We start from the raw sequence: 19784 nt of genomic DNA on the forward strand, positions 1-19784 counted from the left end.
GAATTCTTGGGCGTAAAAGTCTCCAGCACTGGCAGGCAGTGTGATATAAACTAAGATATCTGCCTCTCCCACACTGACACGCCTGGTTTCTATCAATGCATTTGAACTTTTCAACTTCTTAGAGCTCAATTTAACTCTAAACTTTTATTTGAAAAGGCCATACCTTTTCAAACTTTGAAAATTTTGTCTTCTCTACCTCACTAAATATTTTTTTTGTCTCATTTCCACAGTGCTTATTCTCCTCTGTATTTGAGGAGTGAATTTCCATTTCAGGTTTTGTCTTTAAGCAAACTTTTTCATTTTAATTCCCAACCAGTTTCATTGAATCCAACCTTTTTTTCTCCATCAGTATTGAAGCTGCAGCACGGTCTGAGTTGATTTGACTTTATTACTCATCTCCTCGAGACAAAAACTAAATGTTTGTTTGACGGGAGGCCCCTTTAGTGCTAGTGATAAAACATGAAACCACAGCACTTATGCGGCCTGTTTGGACTGATTAATGATTAACCGCCCTGCCCGCTGAGGTGGGAGGAGGAAATCGGACTCAGTCGAGTGGTGACTTACACTTTGCTCAGACTGAAGTGAAACCACGTCTTCACTCTGAGCTGCATGGACTTTCTGGGATCTAACACAATCAACAAGAATGGAGCAGACTTTGAGCAAAACAACGGACTTTCGTACGCAAGACACTGAGCACTGAGAGGAGGGTAGAAAGTTCTAAAGAGTTACATTTTCAGCTGTGGAGTGAAATGAATTGATAAACCTCCTGTGATTCGAGTTTCCCATCCTTTGAGACCCTCTCATTGAAGACTAAAGCACCGTTCAGGACAAAGAAAGTCTTCATCGAGCCGTTATCTTGGAGACTGGCTCACCTGAGGATCTTTGCTCTTGTCAGAGACTCGCCCTGCAGAACTGATAAGCACAAAGAAAAAATCAATAGCTGAAAATCTGAGCTCACCACTCTGTGACCATGAGCGAGGACATGGAGATAGCAGATGAGAAGGACTGGCATGAGCTTGAACCCAACTACCCGGTAAAAATCTTCCTCACTGTCTTTTACAGCCTCATCCTGCTGACGGGGATTGTGGGAAATTCGGTCACGATCAGAGTAACACAGATTCTGAAGCGTAACGGTTACCTGCAGAAGAATGTGACGGACCACATGGTTAGCTTAGCATGCTCTGACTTGTTGGTCCTCATCATCGGGATGCCTGTGGAGCTCTACAGCGCCACCTGGTTCCCGTTCACATCAGCTTCGGGCAATGCCCCCTGTAAGATCTACAACTTCCTGTTTGAGGCTTGCAGCTACGCCACCATCCTGAATGTGGCCACGCTAAGCTTTGAGCGCTACACGGCGATCTGCCACCCATTTCAGTTCAAAGCTCTAGGAGGAAGACGAACCACCGGGCTCATCACGTTCGCCTGGCTGGCATCCTTCCTCATCGCCTTGCCTTTGCTGATTGCAACGGGAACGCAGGGGCACATCCCCTACCTGGCGGAAACGCCAGTGCAGAATCTGACCTTCTGCACCAACCTGAGGGAGCACTGGGTGATGTACAGGGTCAGCATCTTCATGGCGTTTCTTATCTACATGATCGTGTTGATCTGTGTGGCCTTCATGTGCAGGGCCATGATCCTAGTTCTCCGCAGACCTTTAGGATCCATAGATGACGTCATCAACCGACCTGTACGAGTACCGATACACGAAAATCAAAAGGCGAAGATGGCCAGGAAGCAGACCATCATATTTCTAGGTAAGTTATTATTTTAATATTTAAAGAAAGAATACCTGTTCCAGCTAGGGCTGTCGAAATAACAGGTTTTAAAATGTCAGTGCTATAGCAATAAAACTGATCTGTATGTCAAAGATCCAGGTGCATCAGCCTGTGGAGGCCTGGATCGGTAAAAATGTGACATGAATCAGTTGATGCACCGGCTCTAACTATAGAGATCGGTTATCATAGCTCCTTCCACCATGCTTTGGCTCAGCATCTTTAATCTAGCTAGATTCAGGTTGGTCTTTTACTTTCACACTGTTACATTAGCAGTAGGTGGCTAGGTGGAGCCAAAGCATCTTGCAGTTGCAGACCCAATTTGAAGGACTTTGGAAATATCTGACCGTTTTGTAGAAAATAGGGTGACCATATTTTGATTACTGAAAACCAGGACACTCAGCCCGGCAATGAGATACTCAAATGATACTAGAAGTTTACTCAAAGATGCCTTATAATTTCAATTCATTTAAAGTATGCCTCCTCTGTATGGAAAGAAAATTGTTATATTACCAAATACTATCTATAACCGAAGACACAAATTCAGATAGGCTTCTCAGAGGTTACTCAACATGTTTTATTATGACAAGTTTCAAAAATAACGAATGAAATAATGATAGAAATAATGTCTCTTCTGTATTAGAAAAATACAACAACTAAAAAATACCTCTGCTATATTAGCAATCCAACTTCAATAAAAATAGCTCTCAAAAACTTACAAAAACTAACAAAAACTATCTATATCTTTAGTTTTCTTCTTCATCCTCATTTTCCTCTTCATCCTGTTTTTCTTCCTCATCCTTCTTGTTTGCTAATCTATATTTTGCTGTGGAGCTGATCTTTCCCCGCAGTTTTTTGTTGCTTCACAAATAAGCATGAAAGTCTTTTCAAGAAGTGTCTTTGAAGTTGTGTTGCACAAATAGAATATCTTTCAGTGACGCATCAATTTAGTGAAAAACAGTGAAAACCAGGACATTTTCATCACTTTATAAAAAAACAACCAGGACGGCCAGGACAGGACGTGAAAACAGGACATGTCCTGGGAAACAGGATGTTTGGTCACCTTAGTAGAAAAGCAACAAAGTACAATGGCATCACATAAACCTCACCTGTTGAGATGTCAGTACTAAAGATGAGCTATGATGCTAACACAAGCGAGCAGCACAAAATAAAATAAACACTTCATCAAAACTCAGAAACTCCACCTACATTTGTAGTTTAGAGACAAACTTTATTGACTTGTGGCCTTCATCGGTGTCATCAAGAAACAAAATCAAACATAGTTACTGCTGTTGTGGACTTACATATCAGCTAAAACAAGGTAAATACTGCTCTCTATCATTTTTCTATTTTGTCTGAGAGAAGTGCGATGCCTGTGGGAAAAGTAGTCAACCTTTTTTTCTCTAGATTCTCTTCAAAGCCCTGACTTGCATGCTAAGATGAAAATCAAACTGTGATGCAGATGAGACGCAGCTGCCACACACCCAATCTGAAATATGTGCGTTGGAAACGACCCCTTAAGAGTGACAGTCCCTAGAAGGTGTTGACAGAAGTTTGTCTGTCTGTGAGATGTTTTCTACCTCACTGCCTGGGATGTGCAGACGTGTCAGACAGGCTCTTCTTCTGTTTACAACATGTGGAGTCTGAGCCATGAGTGGAAGTTAAGAGAGACACATCCAGGCTGAGTTTCGGATGTTGTGACCACTCAATGATTGATTGAACCCAAAGATACTCACACATACACAAACCGCTTTTGTTTAAGGTGTGTTCCTGAACTGACTGAATGATTAAACATCTTTTAGAGTTGCTGTGCACAAAAAGACATCATTCCTCCCATGCTGTCCAGCTTAAATGTGATAATACAGGCCTGAAGTAAACATGGCTATACCTGACTTAAACTGTTCAGTATAGGAAGTTTTGAATATTAGTTCCTTTCATTCATTTAATTTCACTGGATCTAGGAATTATCCAGTCTGCAAGCTCAAGTTTTGCTCAGCTAGGCTTAAATGGTTTCCTTTTTCCTCATGCTACCAGAGGTGGGAGGTAAACCAGTATCACGGGTAAAATTCCTGCCAAGGAATACTTTGTAGAGCACACACAAGAGATAACTGATCCATTATCAGAAAACTGCTCAGACAGTACCCCATCATCAACAGCAATGAGGTACAAACAGTTTTATGTCTGTAATAACAGACAAAGTAAGTGGTTTGCTTAAGAAGGTTCCTGACTGAGTGAAACATCCAGAATTTATTTTGGTGTCAGCCATGGTAAGAGCCCTTTGAATTCACCAGATAATAGGAAAGAAGCCTCATTACTTCCTCTATTATCTCCTTGAGCCTGGTAAACACTGGGCCGTTCTTTACGAAAGGAAAGACCCACAATTCTTTGTGTCGACTTCATTTGAAGTGAAGCACCTGTTGACCATTCATCTAAACAAATGATCAGTATAACAACCATATTATAATCAGTGTCATCATGATTACCAAAGTAAGACAAGGAAAACCTGTAATCAGGTGTTTTTGATTAGTGGTTTATAGTGCTTCCCACACAACGAGCGGAAAGAAAGACAGAACCACAGTAGAGTTAAATAATTAACAGAAACGAGAGAGAAATAAAGTTAAATGTATGGGTGGAAAATAAAGCGAAACAGATTTAATTGATACCCCAGCAAAACATAAGGACCTTATTTTATTCATCTACTCGTACTGACTGTTGGAAATGTTGCCAGATGATAGACACGCATTCTGTAGTCCATCAAAGTTAAACTGTAGTTTTTACGAAGTCAACCCACGTCACAACCGTAACAGCCACTCAGGGTACGGGGAGTCAAATTCCTTAATCACTGCGGTTCTCCTCTCCCATCCTCTTCCTCCCACCTTTCCTTGACCCTGTGACGTTTTCAACTGGGTTAAGGAAAAGTGGATAGGAAAGGACTTAGGGAGTAATGACTTTTTGGATGGACCTCTGGCTTTTCTGTCTGCAGAGAAATGCTGATTGAAGACAGGTGTACCTCATCTGCTGCAGCAGGAGAGGCCAGCCAGGCCCCCTGCCACAAACATGCTCTGCTGAAGAGATATAGGGAGAGAACAGAGAAGAAACACAACAAAAAACAGAACAAAAACCGGACAGAAGGAGGGTTGGAACACCTGAATATGCATTTAAATGAATTATCTCTTTTAATCGTGTCATACTGCAATGTAATACAATTCATTGAAATGGAGGGAAAAATAAGATGATTTGAATTTTAGGATGTTTTTGCCTAGCTCCACTGGCTTCATCCATCCATTCATTTTCTGCACTGCTTATCCCATTTGGGGTCACAGGGGGCTGGAGCAAATCACCCTGGACAGGTTGGCAGTCAGTTGCAGGACTGACATGTAGAGACAAACAACCAGGCACCCTCACACCTACTGCCAATTTAGGGTTGCCAGTCCAGCTAATGAGCATGTCTTTGGTCTGTAGGAGGAAGCTGGAAAACCTGGTAAGAACCCACACATGTACAGGGAGAACATGCAAACTCTGCAATTCTTGCTGTGAGCAATGTTAATTTCGCCGACTAAAACTATGACTAAAAATTTTTGTCGACAGCCTTTTTTTCCATGACAAAATCTAGACTAAGACTAACAAAAATAAATCCTTGATGACTAAAACTGACAAAAAGTAAGTTTAGTTTTTGTCAAGATGACTAAAACTAGACAAAAAAATGTAATGTAGTTTTTGTCGAACATTCAAAATCCATGATATTTCTCCAGTGTGGGTAAATCTGTCAAAAAACAAACAAAACAAAACAAAAAAAAAAAAAAAAAAAAGACAAAGCATCTGTATCTCTTTTGCCTCTTAGCGGTAGAAAGCAGGGTTCCCAGGTTTGGCAGAGTGCAGAGAACACACTACCATGATTTGGTACCCTATTTAGGCAAGAAAATAAATGCTTGGACTAAAGGTAAAGTCTAAAATGTGAGGACTTTTTAAAGACTAAAACTAGACTGGGAGCTCATACGCTCTACTACCACTAAGACTTGCATGAACTGTTACTACCTCCAAAGACGGCACCTTGTCCCCCCTTATGCTGCTGCTATGTTCATAGTAAAGGTGAATTGTCCCTGGGGTGTAAATATGACAGCTTTAAACAAAGAGTCAAAGAGCCCCATGTTCATATTGAAACCCAACAGGCATGGAAAAAAGGCCCTCTCCTAAACCCCAACAAAACAAACAAGCAGAAAAGTGGCTGTAAAGTTACCACAAAACTAGAAAATAGGTAAGTTGAACCCAAATGACACCTTATAAAAAAGGAATAGGATGTTCTCTCCAAGCAGCCAGGTGTGCAAACTATTCCAAAGCTGCCGATAGCTCTCTATGTCAGACATATTTTGTTTGAGCACTGGGCTGAAGATCCTGACAACATGGAAACTGTCCCGGTCCAGTGGACTTCTGGACATGAGGAAGGAGTGGCTCTGAGATGTCATAGGATGCTGCTGTGTGACCCTGCAGAAGCTGAAATGAAATCAGACCAGAGAATCACAGAAACATGCTGCAGACAAACTCCCCGAGTCTCTCTGTCAGGCAGCAGAGCAGTCAGAGAGAGAGAGAGAGCACATGAATAAACACAAAGGCTGACAACAAGCAGGACACTCGGGACATAAATCACAGACTGAAGGAGGAAGCTTTAAAGATCACTGGCTGTGTTTCCCCTCTACTGTTTGATGTAGCAGCTAGTAGAGGTTACGGAGTAAAGGATTAGGAAAGGGAACTGTTGGGAAGGCTTTAGTGCAACTGCAGTATTTAAGTGATGTACTAATCAATGATGAGTGGGGCTACCTTTTAAGTAAAACTTTATTATCAATGACTTCTTGCTGGAGGCTTCTTTAAAAGGAGGCATAATGGTTTAACTGAGGCCATTCAGGTTATAAATGTTGCTCTCCCCTCCCACTTGCTGCATTCTCTCACTCACCCAAACTTTTCCTGGAGACTTCACCCGGGAGGATGGCACAAAACTTTGTATAAAGTGATAATTTGGCTGTATGCAATGTGCATTCTTTCTACAAAAAAATATGACAAAAAAGGTTGTGGATGGCTTTTTTCAATCACAAAAATGAGGCGATAAATAGCTAAGATAGATCTTTGTTAGTAAGATCTCAGAATAGATATCTATTTAGTTTTCATTAACAAAATAAAGGGAACTAAAATGTCGGTGGTGGACTGTGAAAATATTTAAAATGCGTTCAAGAAGTAAAAATGGGCACTTAAGTCAACATTAGAGATGTATCAATGCAGTGGTCTAATGCTGGTATCAGCTGATATCGACCCTGATAACAAACATTGGGAAGAACAGTAGCAGACACTTATCTGTTTTGTCTAACCAATAATTAATGGTGACATCTAGCACACTGTAATGCCCTGATCATTAACTGGTGGCCATATCAGGCCCCCCAAAGCTTCCCCAAAGCTCAGAAGATCATTAAATTCAGAAATGGAGGGAAAGAAGATATGGTTTTAAGAGAATATTTAGGCTGTCTGAAGCTGTTAAATCAACACCAAAACAATTAATATTGAATTAGTTTTAGAAATCTGTTTTTACAAAACTAAGTTGTCAGACATTATTACTGAATATTAAAAAAAAAAAGGTAAGACTGGCAGAAATGTTGCAAAAATGGCCAGATAAAGTGATAAACAAGGACAGGGAATTCTCAAAAAGGGGGTTAAAGAGTGGCAAAAGAATGTTTAAAAGTAGCAAAATGATCAAAAATGGATTAAGAGTGGCAAAAAAAATGTTGCAGAAATGACAGAATGAAACAGGGAAGTTGTGAAAGGTTGAAATGAGTAAATACTCGTGCTAAATACAACTGAGGAGGGCCCGTTCTCTTGGATTTTCAGGGCCAATGGCCTCGTGTGTTTAGCATTGAGGTAGCTTAGCTTTGGCTGCCGTACTGGTGAGTGTTTGCAGCTAGTTTACAGCAGCTTCTGACCTCATTTAACAACACAGCCTGGATCTTTGACTCACTGTGGACTTAGAAAGGAAAGTCAAAAGTTAAAATAGACCTTTAAACTGTTGTTTAAGCTGTTGTATGATGAAGAGCTGCAGCGCTGGGCTCTCAACAAACTGTGACCAGGCAAAGCAGCACTAAGCTTTAATAAACAGTTAACTATGCTTTTTGCAGCTACCGGATCTAAGGCGAGACCAAGGCCTTACTAAGGCCAATAAATATTTTATTACGCATTTATTAACGGTTAACAATGATTTTCACAACTTCCACACCTGGAATGAACACTACATGAACAAAAAGCATAGTTAACTGTTTATTAAAGGCATAATAATGCACAAAGAAAGATTTATCAGCCTTAATAAGGCATTGTTCTCACTTTAGATCTGGTAGCTGCAAAAAGCATAATTAACTGTTAACAAGTGCCTAGTTTAATAATAGATGAGCAATGAAGTATATTTTGATATTAATAAAGCAAACAGGACAAAGACACAGTGGGCAGGTTAAGTTTCTTACAAGTTCTTAAAAGTGTCTTATAGTCTGATATTAACTATGTTACAATGACAATTTTGATGCTTATATAGTCTTAAAAAACATAATAATGTTAATAAGCATCTTATAAGGACCTCAGTGTCTAGCATTTGTTAACTGACATCAATGTTTTTATTCTTCATTTGCACAATGTTTGAAAGATGTTACATGTATTACCGGTTAACAGAGAGATATTTTATTAAGAATAAGCCATATATTTAATGTTAAATGTTTACACTTAGAGTAGTTTGGAGACATTTTGCTAGGATATATTGTTTCTTGAGTTACGTTCAACTGTAAACCTAGGGTTTAGCAGGAAGTCAGCTCAGTTGTGTCACATTAGACAGTCTGCAAAGAGATACGCTAAGCTAAATCAATGATAAACATGGTATTGCTGACAAATCATTCACAATAAAAGTTTGTCATTGTGGTTTTCCCTGAGTAAAATTTAAAACTGCAGGTTTATTTATGAAGAAGTGAACACAGAGAGAAATATAAATTCTTCCCTGTAAAGGCAAGTTTTTCTTGAAACTGTAACTTGGCTCAGTATTGCTTGGTGCTGTCTAGACCTGCCCTCTTTGTAAAGTGGATAACACTGCTTATGAATTAGTTCTATACAAAGATTTTTTTGATTGAATAGCCTTGACTTAACTGATATTTCAAATTGTAAGTATAGGTATAGGCCCCAGTTTTAACAAGCAGTGCATCTCTAGTCTACACTGACAAATACCTTCATGTATGCCACTTTTTTATCCTTTCTGTACCATGTAAAACAACTGAAAGCAAAATGCTCAGCCAATCTTAAGAGCTTTGAAAATATCCCTCTATAATTGAAGAAGACAAACTTTTCTTAAGTAAGACGGCATGCTGAGAAATGCAAACCTGCAGCTCAGTGATAACAGTCATCTACATCCAAGTTTTTACCTGCAGCTGATGACCTTTTTCTAAGTGTGATCACAAATCTGTAACCCAAGAGAACAGATGTCTGCTGCACAGCAGGGCACATGCAGATGTGATGTTTTTAAAAGACTGGACAATGATCTGGAGGTTTACCACAAAGTGAGACTGAGAGTATGTCTGGTCTGTTCTGCCTAAACTTCTGTAACATGGCTGCAGACTCTTGAATCATAAGACTGTTGGCACCAGGATTTAATGGCTTAAATCTGTTATTAATGACTTGTGTGGTCCCATGGCCTGGATAAAATCATCCAGAGTGTGTGTTTGGAGTATTATAAGGTTGAATAAATGTTGAAACTGTCTTCATGTTGGTAAAGATTTCAAAACTGTCTGGCGCATTTGAAGGATTGCACCAGGAACTTAAAGGTTCATCCCATTTCATAGTGGAGGATTTCACCATCTCATTGTAATTCTGCTCTAAGGGACAAGAGGGCACTTGAAAACAAAAGGAAGGTGTAAAAGTTGAAAAAATTCTTTTCACATGGAGAAACAGGCATTAATAAATCTGTTACTCCAAAAAAATGTTATAAAACTTCACTGCCGTGCCATCAGCAGCCATCCTCAGACTCTCTGTTTGAGTAAAGTCTGCCATGATGTTGTATGAATCAGTCAACACTGAGCATACAAACAAATACAGAAACATTATCAGGTCTGACTCACTATTCTGGAATCTCCTGGGCTCTTACATCTCAGCGTCACATTTTCATGCTATTGGTATCATTCTCTGCAGATGGAGATGTGTGGTCAGTGAAGCAAACACTTCTCTGTGATTATCTCCTTTGTTTTGTCGTGTATAGAGCCTCTGTTGGGGATTTATTTTCAGCTCTGCAATCAGCTGAATACAAAACACACTCTTTTATGTTTATGTTTTCAATTTTGAAGCTGACAAGAATTTCTAACTCTTTCAAAATGCCCAGTATGACACTAGACATAAGCTTCTAAAGAATATCACATCAGTATGTAACAATGATAAATCAACACAAGGCTGATAGCAAACAGATGCTCCTGAACACTTAAGATACTCCCAGGCATGTAATTCCTTGTTATGTAAACTGAAGTGTTTTAGAATAGGAGAATACACAGGATACCTCCTAAAGTCAGAGGACAACGGGAACATTTCAATTTTTTTTCGTGTCTTTGTCCTATCTTTAAGACACATTGTCACTAATTAGGACAAGAAAGTGAGTGTACTAAACAAACAAACAAACACTGAAAGCACAAACAGGCATGTTATTTTACAAAAATAGAAAATCAAACAAAAGGAACTACCATTCATTCATTCACTGGAGCCAATCCCATGTATCATTGAGCAAGTGGCAGGGTACACCAAGAACTGGTCACCAGTTAGTCACAGGAATGGCAGAGACAAACAACCAGTCACACTCACACCTATGGGAAATTTAGAGACGCCAATTAAACCAGAGGTTATCTGAGACTTAAGATTTGATTTAAGATAGCTTCCAAAATCAACACTGAAACATATAATGTTATAAATGATAGAGCACAATCACAAGGCCTTTGTCAACTTTGGTACAAGAACAACACAAAGGAACGCACCAGTCTAACAAACATAACATTTCATATGGGTTTTATTAGAAATTATTTTAACATTTCACCAGCAAGGACCACACCATCAACAGGAGATGATTTGACGACTATGTGTTGATGACTTTGGAATTATTCTTCACATGTTTACTAGCAATGGTTTGGGGAAGCTTAGCCGTAGCTGGACGAACTCCCTTTAGGGCCCTGTGGGTGGAAGTGAAGACAGAAATAGAGTAAAGGTGTGTGAGGGAGGGTTGTGGATTACAAGAACAAAAGTGGGAGGTTTGAATTTCAGAAAGAGGTGTGGTGCAGTGTTAATTTCGTTGACTAAAACTATGACTAAAAATTTTTGTCGACAGCCTTTTTTCCATGACCGATACTAGGCTAAGACTAGCCAAAGACAGATGTGTGACGACTAAAACTGACAAAAAGTTAGTCTAGTTTTCGTCACGATGACTAAAACTAGACGAAAATGTAATTTTGTTTTCGTCGGATATAAAAAATCCATGATATTTCTCCACTGTGGGTAAATCTGTCAGAAAACAAAGCATCTGTATCTCTTTTGCCTCTTAGCGGTAGAAAGCAGGGACCCCAGGTTTGGCAGGGTGCAGAGAACACACTACCATGATTTGGTACCAGATTTAGGCAAGAGAATAAATGCTTGGACTAAAAGTATAGAATGTGAGGACTTTTTATGGACTAAAACTAGACTAAAACTCAAAAGGGTAGAAATAACTAAAATGTGACTAAAATTTAAAAAATAGCTGTCAAAATTAACACTGGTGTGGTTGAGGTGTTGCCTTGCACCTGAAACTTTGCTGTGACATCCCTTTCTTTGTTTATTTTGAAAAGCATCTCGTACCCACCTTGGTGCTTCGTGACCCCACGAGGGCTTCTGAGCCTCAACTTTGGGAACCACTGTACTAAACTAACAGACATGTCTTTGGACTGTGGACAGCGTGCTGAAGTTCCCAGAGAGAACCCACGCATGCACAGGGAGAATTTGCAAACTGCATACACAAAGGCACTGTCCAACCAGGATTCAAACCAGTAACCTTTCTGTGAGGCAACAGTGCTAACCCCTGTATTACTGCCCAGCCAAAAGGCCATACCGATTACTTTTTAAAAATTTCAGCACCATGGACAGTGCATTACACTTAAGCACACTGTAAAAACAACAGCAAATGAGCTCTCATTCAAAACAATAACAAAATATGAAGAAAAAATGTAGAAAAAGGCTTTGAATCTTTGAAAAAAGATTTGAACTGAGGACAAACTCAGTTAAAAACTATTATGTAGCAGTCTCTGACCAGGATTTCAACTCCAACAATAGTCATATCATCACAACAAAACACTGAGCTTACAGCTCCAAAATTGAGGATTTTTCTGGTTTTCAAAACAGTTTAAATTATTTGAGATAACTTAAGAACTCGACCAAAACATATATAACATAAAGTAGTCCTTTTTAATTAATGCAGACACAAAAATTCTATAGATTGTGCTTTTAAGATGTATCCATCTATTAGTAGTGGAGCACTAAAGCAAGGGCAAAAATTTAAATGGAGTTCTCCCTGTTGAAAGTTGTGCTGTTAGATCAACTTCAAAACTATTTTAAAGTGGAAAAGTTACTTTTTGTTTCTTCAACAGTGCTGCAGAACACAAAAGATGAATAGCTTGTTTTCAATCCCTGAAACCAGCATAAAGAAATCTTAGCTCTTCTTTTAAATTCCAGAAGGCTGAACTCTAAAAGATGTATTTCACACTGAGTAAATATAAAATAAACCTCCATAACAGTGTTGATCACTGTGACTATAACTAAACTCCTGACCGGAGGACAGACATGAATCAGCCTCAGTGAGAGTCACCCAGACATTCAATCAACCTCACAGCTTCTGAAGGAGAAAGACAAATGATGGATGCACGCTGAGGTCCTGTAAACTGTTTTATCTTTAAATAAGAGTCTGACATTTTGACAGATCTGACTTTGAGTAAAAGGTTCTTCTTCATTTTTAAAATATGTTTGATGAAGCTTCTTCAGTATTTATAAGTCTTACTCTGTTCTTGCAGGGATTTTGTCTCCATTTAGTCATTCATCCTCACCTTTAATGACGCATTTAGTATTTGCAACATCACATGAATCAGACAGTCTTTGTGCTCAGATGACCTCAAAGGATTGGAAATTTTGATTCAGGTGTATTACAACCAATTTAAAAAAGTCATTTTTACCCATTAGTCACATCTCTAGACAGATGTATTGCCTGATACATCATCATTGTGTCTGTGCTGCTGCATGGATGCGATTTTGAACCTGATTGCATGGTGTTACGTTGAGTGGTGATCCTGATGAGGATGGTTACATAATGATGATGATTGTCATGATAGAAATAAGGGATGTTGTAGTAATGATGATGATGATTGGAGAAGACCAGGAAGGTGAAGGTGGTGACAGTGAGGTGATAGCAGGACAAGGAAGATGATAAAGAAAGGAAGGAGGTTTAGAGATAAACTAGAGAAACTAGTGTTTATATTTGCCTCTGTTTAAGATGACCTTGCAGTGTTTCCCCTTGGTTTGACTGTTAGGGTGGTGGTCTGGTACCACCCTGGGGGTGTTTCGTCGGAGCTAAGGTCTGACTTTACTTCAACTCAACAAGGACAGTTTTACTTTGTTTTTGTTTTTTCATTGTTCAAAAAGTATATAATTCAGATTGTGAAGTAAACCAAAATCCTTTTAAAGACATTTGTGTGATGGATTTTAAAAGATTTCAGCAGCAAATAATTACCACAATCACCCACATTTATAAGTTGGTCAAAGCATCTGCGACCAGATGTGTCTGTCTCCAATTCATTTAACGTTCTCTTCAACATCCAATGAGAGCAGATCAGTAAGTTGGAAGTGTTTTTGCAGGTCATTCCAGGCAGAGGGATCAGCAAACTTATGTTTTTCGAGTTCTTTTCTGACTTTTGGAACTGACAACAACAACAAAAAAAATCCTGGGGCCAAAGATTAAAAGTTCCTGTTCTCTTCTGACTGATGTAGGTCTGAAGATATGAAGGAAGAAGACCAAGAATAGCCATGTAGATAAGAATACTGCAGTGTCTTAGTCTATGTGAAGACAAATAAGACCATCCCACATGTTCATGCAATAAACAATGATGGGTGAGGGCTTTAACCCATTAACGCCCACACCCATTTCTCCTCATAGGAAAATTATGAGGGGTGTAACACAGACTGAATAGACCACACACAACACATTTCTGGCTTTAAAAAAAAAAAATCTTATCTGTAATGTCAAAGATATGAAATATTACATGTATGTCACACTGGGCATTTACGGTTAATTTATTATACTATCTATTATTGGAAAATACATGTACTTTCCAGGCTTGATTGCCCAGTGATATAATTTATATTTTCATTTGTATCTATCTACAGCACAAGTCAAAATCAATCTTTCCTGTTTTTGAACACAAAACCCCAAGTTTCTATTTTCTACTTCATCTGGCCATGTTTGCAACTGTTTTTTGTTACTTTCTACCTATTTTTGCCACTTCTTAACCACTTTTCACCATTTTGCCCCCTTTCACGAGGATTAGCAAAAGTAAAAACAAAAGTAGGACCCAAACGCAGGGCACCAAAGCTAGCTCAGTGTGTTTCACCAAGCGACTTCATGAGTTAACCTTTAAAGGTCACGTGACACCTGTGTTGCTGTGGGTCCTTATTGGCTAAAGTTAGTGATGATACACAGTGTAATGTAAACTCTAAGATCAAACATCAACATAGTCCAGCACAGGAATAGTGGTGGCAACCAGTCTCTTTAGATTCAAAAGAAAGACAGGATTTGATTCAGAAATAGAAACCCGTCTCAGGATCAAGGTTGATGTGATGAATTGGCCTAATTATGCTCCCATACCTGACCTGACTAAGCAATGGCACATCAAAATATCAACTATGTCAAATAGGTGACGTCAAACAGGAGCCATTAGGACCTTTGTCCAATTCATACCAGAAAATAACCAGAAGTTTCTTTGTCTTATTTTGGATCTTATATGGTTTTTATTGTTATATGTGTATGAGCTGCATTTCTTCTATGAAAGAAACTTAACCGAAGAAAAGTTTATCAGATACTTTTAAGTATATTTCACACTCATTAAAAATTCACACCAGCTCAGTCTTCATTAATAACTGAGGCAGCGGGACTTTATATTATAATATTTACTGAATATAACTGTGGAGGTCGTGACACATCTGCTGCCGTTGATGCCTTTCAGTCTCCTCCTCAGACACAGGCATCTGTCTCTGCTGACATATAATCACAGTCTGAATTTAAATTGATTCTGAGTTTTGGAGCGTCCACTTCCACTCCCATGCTCAGGTAAAAACAAAACTCCCAAAGTTGGTTATCTTTCTCTCAGGTGGCAGCTGTTCCATCACCGCTGCACTTTACCTTCATGTAACTTTTAATCCATGCCAGGCTCCGTGACTTCAGAGAGTAATTAAAAGCAGAAAACATCCCTGTTGAGATGGCCACATATCACGTCCAGGACACAAGGTTAATTAGTTTAGATTTTAGGTTTTCAAAGTCAGAGGGAGCCCCAGGAATATTTATTCTGTTTTCCACCTGCAGCCTCTAGCCTGTTAACTTTGACTTTTTGCAGACCATTTTGTCGCATGAAGCTCTCTGTGAGGATGAATAGACGGAGAAAACAGTGTGAATGAAAAGTTCGAATAATAAAGCTGCATACACTCCAGTGGCTCCAAGCCTTTTTTTCTCAGGGCCCCCCAAAAATCCAAGCCCCTCAGGCCCCACACATGAAAATGAAATATCAGTTTTAAACAGTTTCATTGATAAGATCCCAACAAAGACAATCTTAACCAGTAATAATAATAAAAATAAAACACAGGAGATGACAGACATAAGGGCAGTTTCAATAGATTTATAATTCTACAAATGCCCACACTCAATGTAGAAATGGTTTTACATTGGCGACTGATTGCTTATGACCTTTCAAAGCCAGTGGATTGGCCAGATATCAAGAACAAGCAGCATCATTTAAGAATGAAGCAGTAGCTTCAGGTGTGGTTTAGTTGTACTGCAACCCAGTAAACAATGGCTGCCCTCTGTTAAGCTATTTGCTCAGATGTCGTTGTAGCGGCAGTTATATCAGAACTGAATAACATTTCTTTAAAAATTAAAAACAAAGATCTACATGGGAAGCTTTTCTTGGTCTAAAAGATGCTTTTGCGCTTTCACCAGCTGGTTTCAGCAAGAGTTTAATTGGCATGCTAGATCCACTTATAGATACAAATAGTGGCTGCCTGTTGAACTCATATCGTGTCTGTCATCCCTCTGGCACTGTCCTTTATTCTCTGCAAACTCTGGCAAAACTAACCTTGCAGAGCAGATGGGTTTGCCAGACTCCATATCTCTCATCAGGCAAATCCATCTTTTAAAGTTCCAGTCCACAATGTTTGTGCAGAACAGAACCCTGGCCAACCAGCATCATTTGAGTAGCTGTGGGCAGGGTTAAGTTATACCCTTAAATGCTTTCTGTGGTAGCTTTCCCAGATGAATGTGAAATCTATCCATGCAATGGATATTTGAAACAGTTGATCTGGCATGTCAGGTTATGGCCAAACACTCCTCAGAGGTTTCTCACAAATGTGGGGGTTACATACACACTCCCTATCCCGCTGCCACGTTCCCTGCTTGGTTGTGTAAAGAAAACTGTCTCAGCTCAAACAGAGTGTTTTATGTTGCAACATTTTGACTTCCTTCAACATAGTAAAGATTTCTGCTGTTAGCATTTTTGACATAATCATCTGGACTGTCCACTGAAGTTTAAGTAATGTGCTTGAAATGTTGGGAGAATTTGCTATGACATTGTCAGGAAATTTCTTTGCTTTGAGGGAATTTGTGTGGATATTTTGGGGAATTTGCTTGGAAATGTCACGTTTTCAAGGAAATTTTGGGTATATGATTGGATCTATTGGACAGTTTGATTGGAAGTTTTAGGTAAAGTTGCTTTGAAATCCGTCATTTTCATGAGAATTTGGGATATTTGATGGATGTTTGGGATAATTTGTTCAAGAATTTTCATACAATTGAAATTTGGGGGAATTTACTTGAGTTTTTTCAGGAATTTACATGGTATCCTTCAGTAGACATTTTTATTAGACTTTTTAGAGATATATGACAGAATTTTAACAGAAATTTCTGGAAATTTGGATAGATTTTGGAAAGGATTATCTCCAAGAAATTCAGGATTTTTGGTGTAAATTTCAAAATAATAAGAAAAATTACTCCACCATCCCTCTCTCAATGACTGACACCATTTCTGACTGACTGAAGACCCTGACTGACTGACACCCAGCCAAAACATCTGCTCCAAAACTGATCCAATGCTGAACCTTCTGCAGACATAATTTTTAGGAAAAACTTCTTCCTGTTCAAAGACAAGGCTGAGATTTTGAACTCATCAGGTCCTTTTGATCCCAAATAAGAGAGAGAAACTTAAAAATGCATTGGAAATAAAAGGTCAGGTGTCAGGAGGTTAATGTTGATCAGCAATGGTAATACTGCTGGACACATTGGAGGAGCTGGAAAGTATGGTCACTGCACTAACTGAGGAAAATGACAAGGATATTTTGCTCCTGATAGGCAATTAAGAGAAAGTTGGATTAGAAAATTAATGTGCAATATTATGTTTTCAAGTAGACTTGAGCAGTTGTGTTTTCATCTGCAACCTTTTATCTTATCTCATCTCAGAATATGGCTCTAGACCTTTGGTCTTAAGCTGGTGGTACACAATTATCAAACCGTTACAATCAGATAAATTGATTTGGTGTAATCTAACTGAAACCTGCAGGTGGAGTATTTCTTTGGAAGTGGAGTTTTTCTTCTGTAAGATTCATGTCCTCCTCTGCTCCTTAGTCTCACCTGTTCCATCAGCCTCTTTCCACCACCTAGCAGGATGGGGCCATAGCTCATGAACTGCAGCGACAGCCTGATTGCCTCCGATGAACCTCCTCTCCCTTAGATCGATGGGGTTTATTTATCATGTTGGATTCAGATCCTGACTCCCCCTCGGCCTGTTTCTGCAGCCTGACCTGCCTCCTTCAACCCTCCTCACTATCAGATAGAAAATAAACCTGTGGGAGGATTTGTTGAGCCTCTTTGGGCAGGTCAATGAGTGTTCCTCACCGTCTCTCCTCCCTCGTCTCCTCCGCTCTGAGTGACAGCTGCAGAGTTTGGTAATAAGCTCCAGAGCCCTGTGGCCCCTCAGCGGCTAACATCGCTAAAGGCGAGAGTTCCTGCGAGTGACAGGCAGAGCTCAGTGAGCCGCCGGGGAGATGATCCTGCAGATGGCTGAGGGGGCGGCTGCGTGGCTCCTCAGTGTGTCAGTGCTCAGAGGGGAAATCACAGATTATATACAACGTGGGAGTGTGTTTACTTATCTGTTTTACAACACCACACTCTGCAGCATGCCAACATTTGACACACACTCTTGGATTGAGCCGTGTTTGGGTGATGGGAGCTGAGTGGCTCCAAATCTTATTCTGTTTCTTTGCCTCAACTTGTCACTCAGTCTCCAACTTTTTGGCGCAGCATGAAATATGATATTTTTAACAGTTTATGCTTTTAGAAACCACAAAACTGACACAAACTGTAATTTTTATAACAAAGGTGCTAGAAACATCTTTGTTACTGGAAAACAAAATCTTTCCTTTGCAAACTGAGTCCAAGAAAAAGTATTAATTGACATATTTTGGCTATTTTGGCCCACTGCTGCAAACTGTTTACCTATCATTAGCAGCAAAATGTGGCTCCAACATCTTGGCTCTCTGTCTGGGATGACTTATTTTAAACCTCCAAGTGGAACACTTTAACTTTACCACAAATACATTGTATGCATCCTTTTAAAATTGCAAAATTGTAAAACTGCTAAGGCTTTAAATATCACAGTAGCTACAGTACATAATATCATCGAATGATTTAGAGAATGTGAAGATTATAAACAATATTGGAAGGCTGTGATTTAGGGGTCTTCAGGCAGCACTGCAGTAAAGATTCTGTACTTGAAATCACTGCATTGGCTCAGGAACACTTCCAGAAATCATTGTCTGTCTATAAAGTTCACCATGCCATCCACAAATGAGAGTTAAAGCTGAATCATGCAGAGAAGGAGTAATGTGTGAAATGCCGCTGTCCTGTCTGGGCCAAAGCTCATTTAAAATGGACTGAGGCAAAATGGAAAACTGTTCTGTGGTCAGATCACAGATGCTGTGTCCTGTGAACTAAAGAGGAGAGGGACCACCTAGCTTGTTTTTAGCCCACAGTTCAAAAGCCTGCATCTCTGATGTTCTGGGGTTGCATTAGTGTCTATGGCATGGCCAGCTTACACATCCGGAAAGGCACTATCAATGCTGGAAAGTCGATAGATGTTTTAGAGAAACATATGCTCCCATCCAGACAACGTCTCTTTCAGGGAAGGCCTTGACAAATTTCAACAAGACAATGCTAAACCACATACCACATCCATTACAACAGCACAGATCACACTAGAGGAGCCTGCAGGAAACCTCCAACCACCAGCTCTCAACCCAAGTCTATAGAGGCTGAACTACTGCCACCCCCAAACATTATGCATGCATTCAATGTTGCAGAAAGGTTTAACTGCAACCGACAAATCTGCCATGATGTGATACAATGTATCCATAGAAAACAACTTAATTAAGAGAAAAATAAGTATACAACAGTAGTGTGGTTCTGTTTCATAGTCCATACAGCCTTAAAATATACAAAATCTGAATACAGTTGGACACAAGCTTTTATAATGGTTCAGTTTGCATTCAGAATCACTGCATCATCTGACAGATGGTGAAAGTTCATACTCAGAGTAGAATATGTGAGATAGGTCAGACAGTACTCCCTGTGCTTGTCTGGGAACTGACTGCTCATACACAGACTGTAGGGAGGTTTTCAGTCCTCTCCATGACCTT

General features: G+C 39.5%; 1 protein-coding gene across 1 annotated transcript in view; it reads left to right on the forward strand.

The window, feature by feature from the left end:
• Positions 1-594: 594 nt before the first annotated feature.
• Positions 595-19784, forward strand: part of gpr39 (G protein-coupled receptor 39) — a 45629-nt gene continuing 26439 nt past the window's right edge. The window contains exon 1 of the mRNA XM_041807463.1: positions 595-1754. Within this exon, the coding sequence (XP_041663397.1) occupies positions 971-1754 (784 nt within the window). The 5' untranslated portion in view covers positions 595-970. The remainder of the gene's footprint in view (positions 1755-19784) is intronic.

The sequence above is a fragment of the Cheilinus undulatus genome, linkage group 15 (assembly GCF_018320785.1).
Source record: "Cheilinus undulatus linkage group 15, ASM1832078v1, whole genome shotgun sequence".
Lineage (NCBI taxonomy): Eukaryota > Metazoa > Chordata > Actinopteri > Labriformes > Labridae > Cheilinus > Cheilinus undulatus.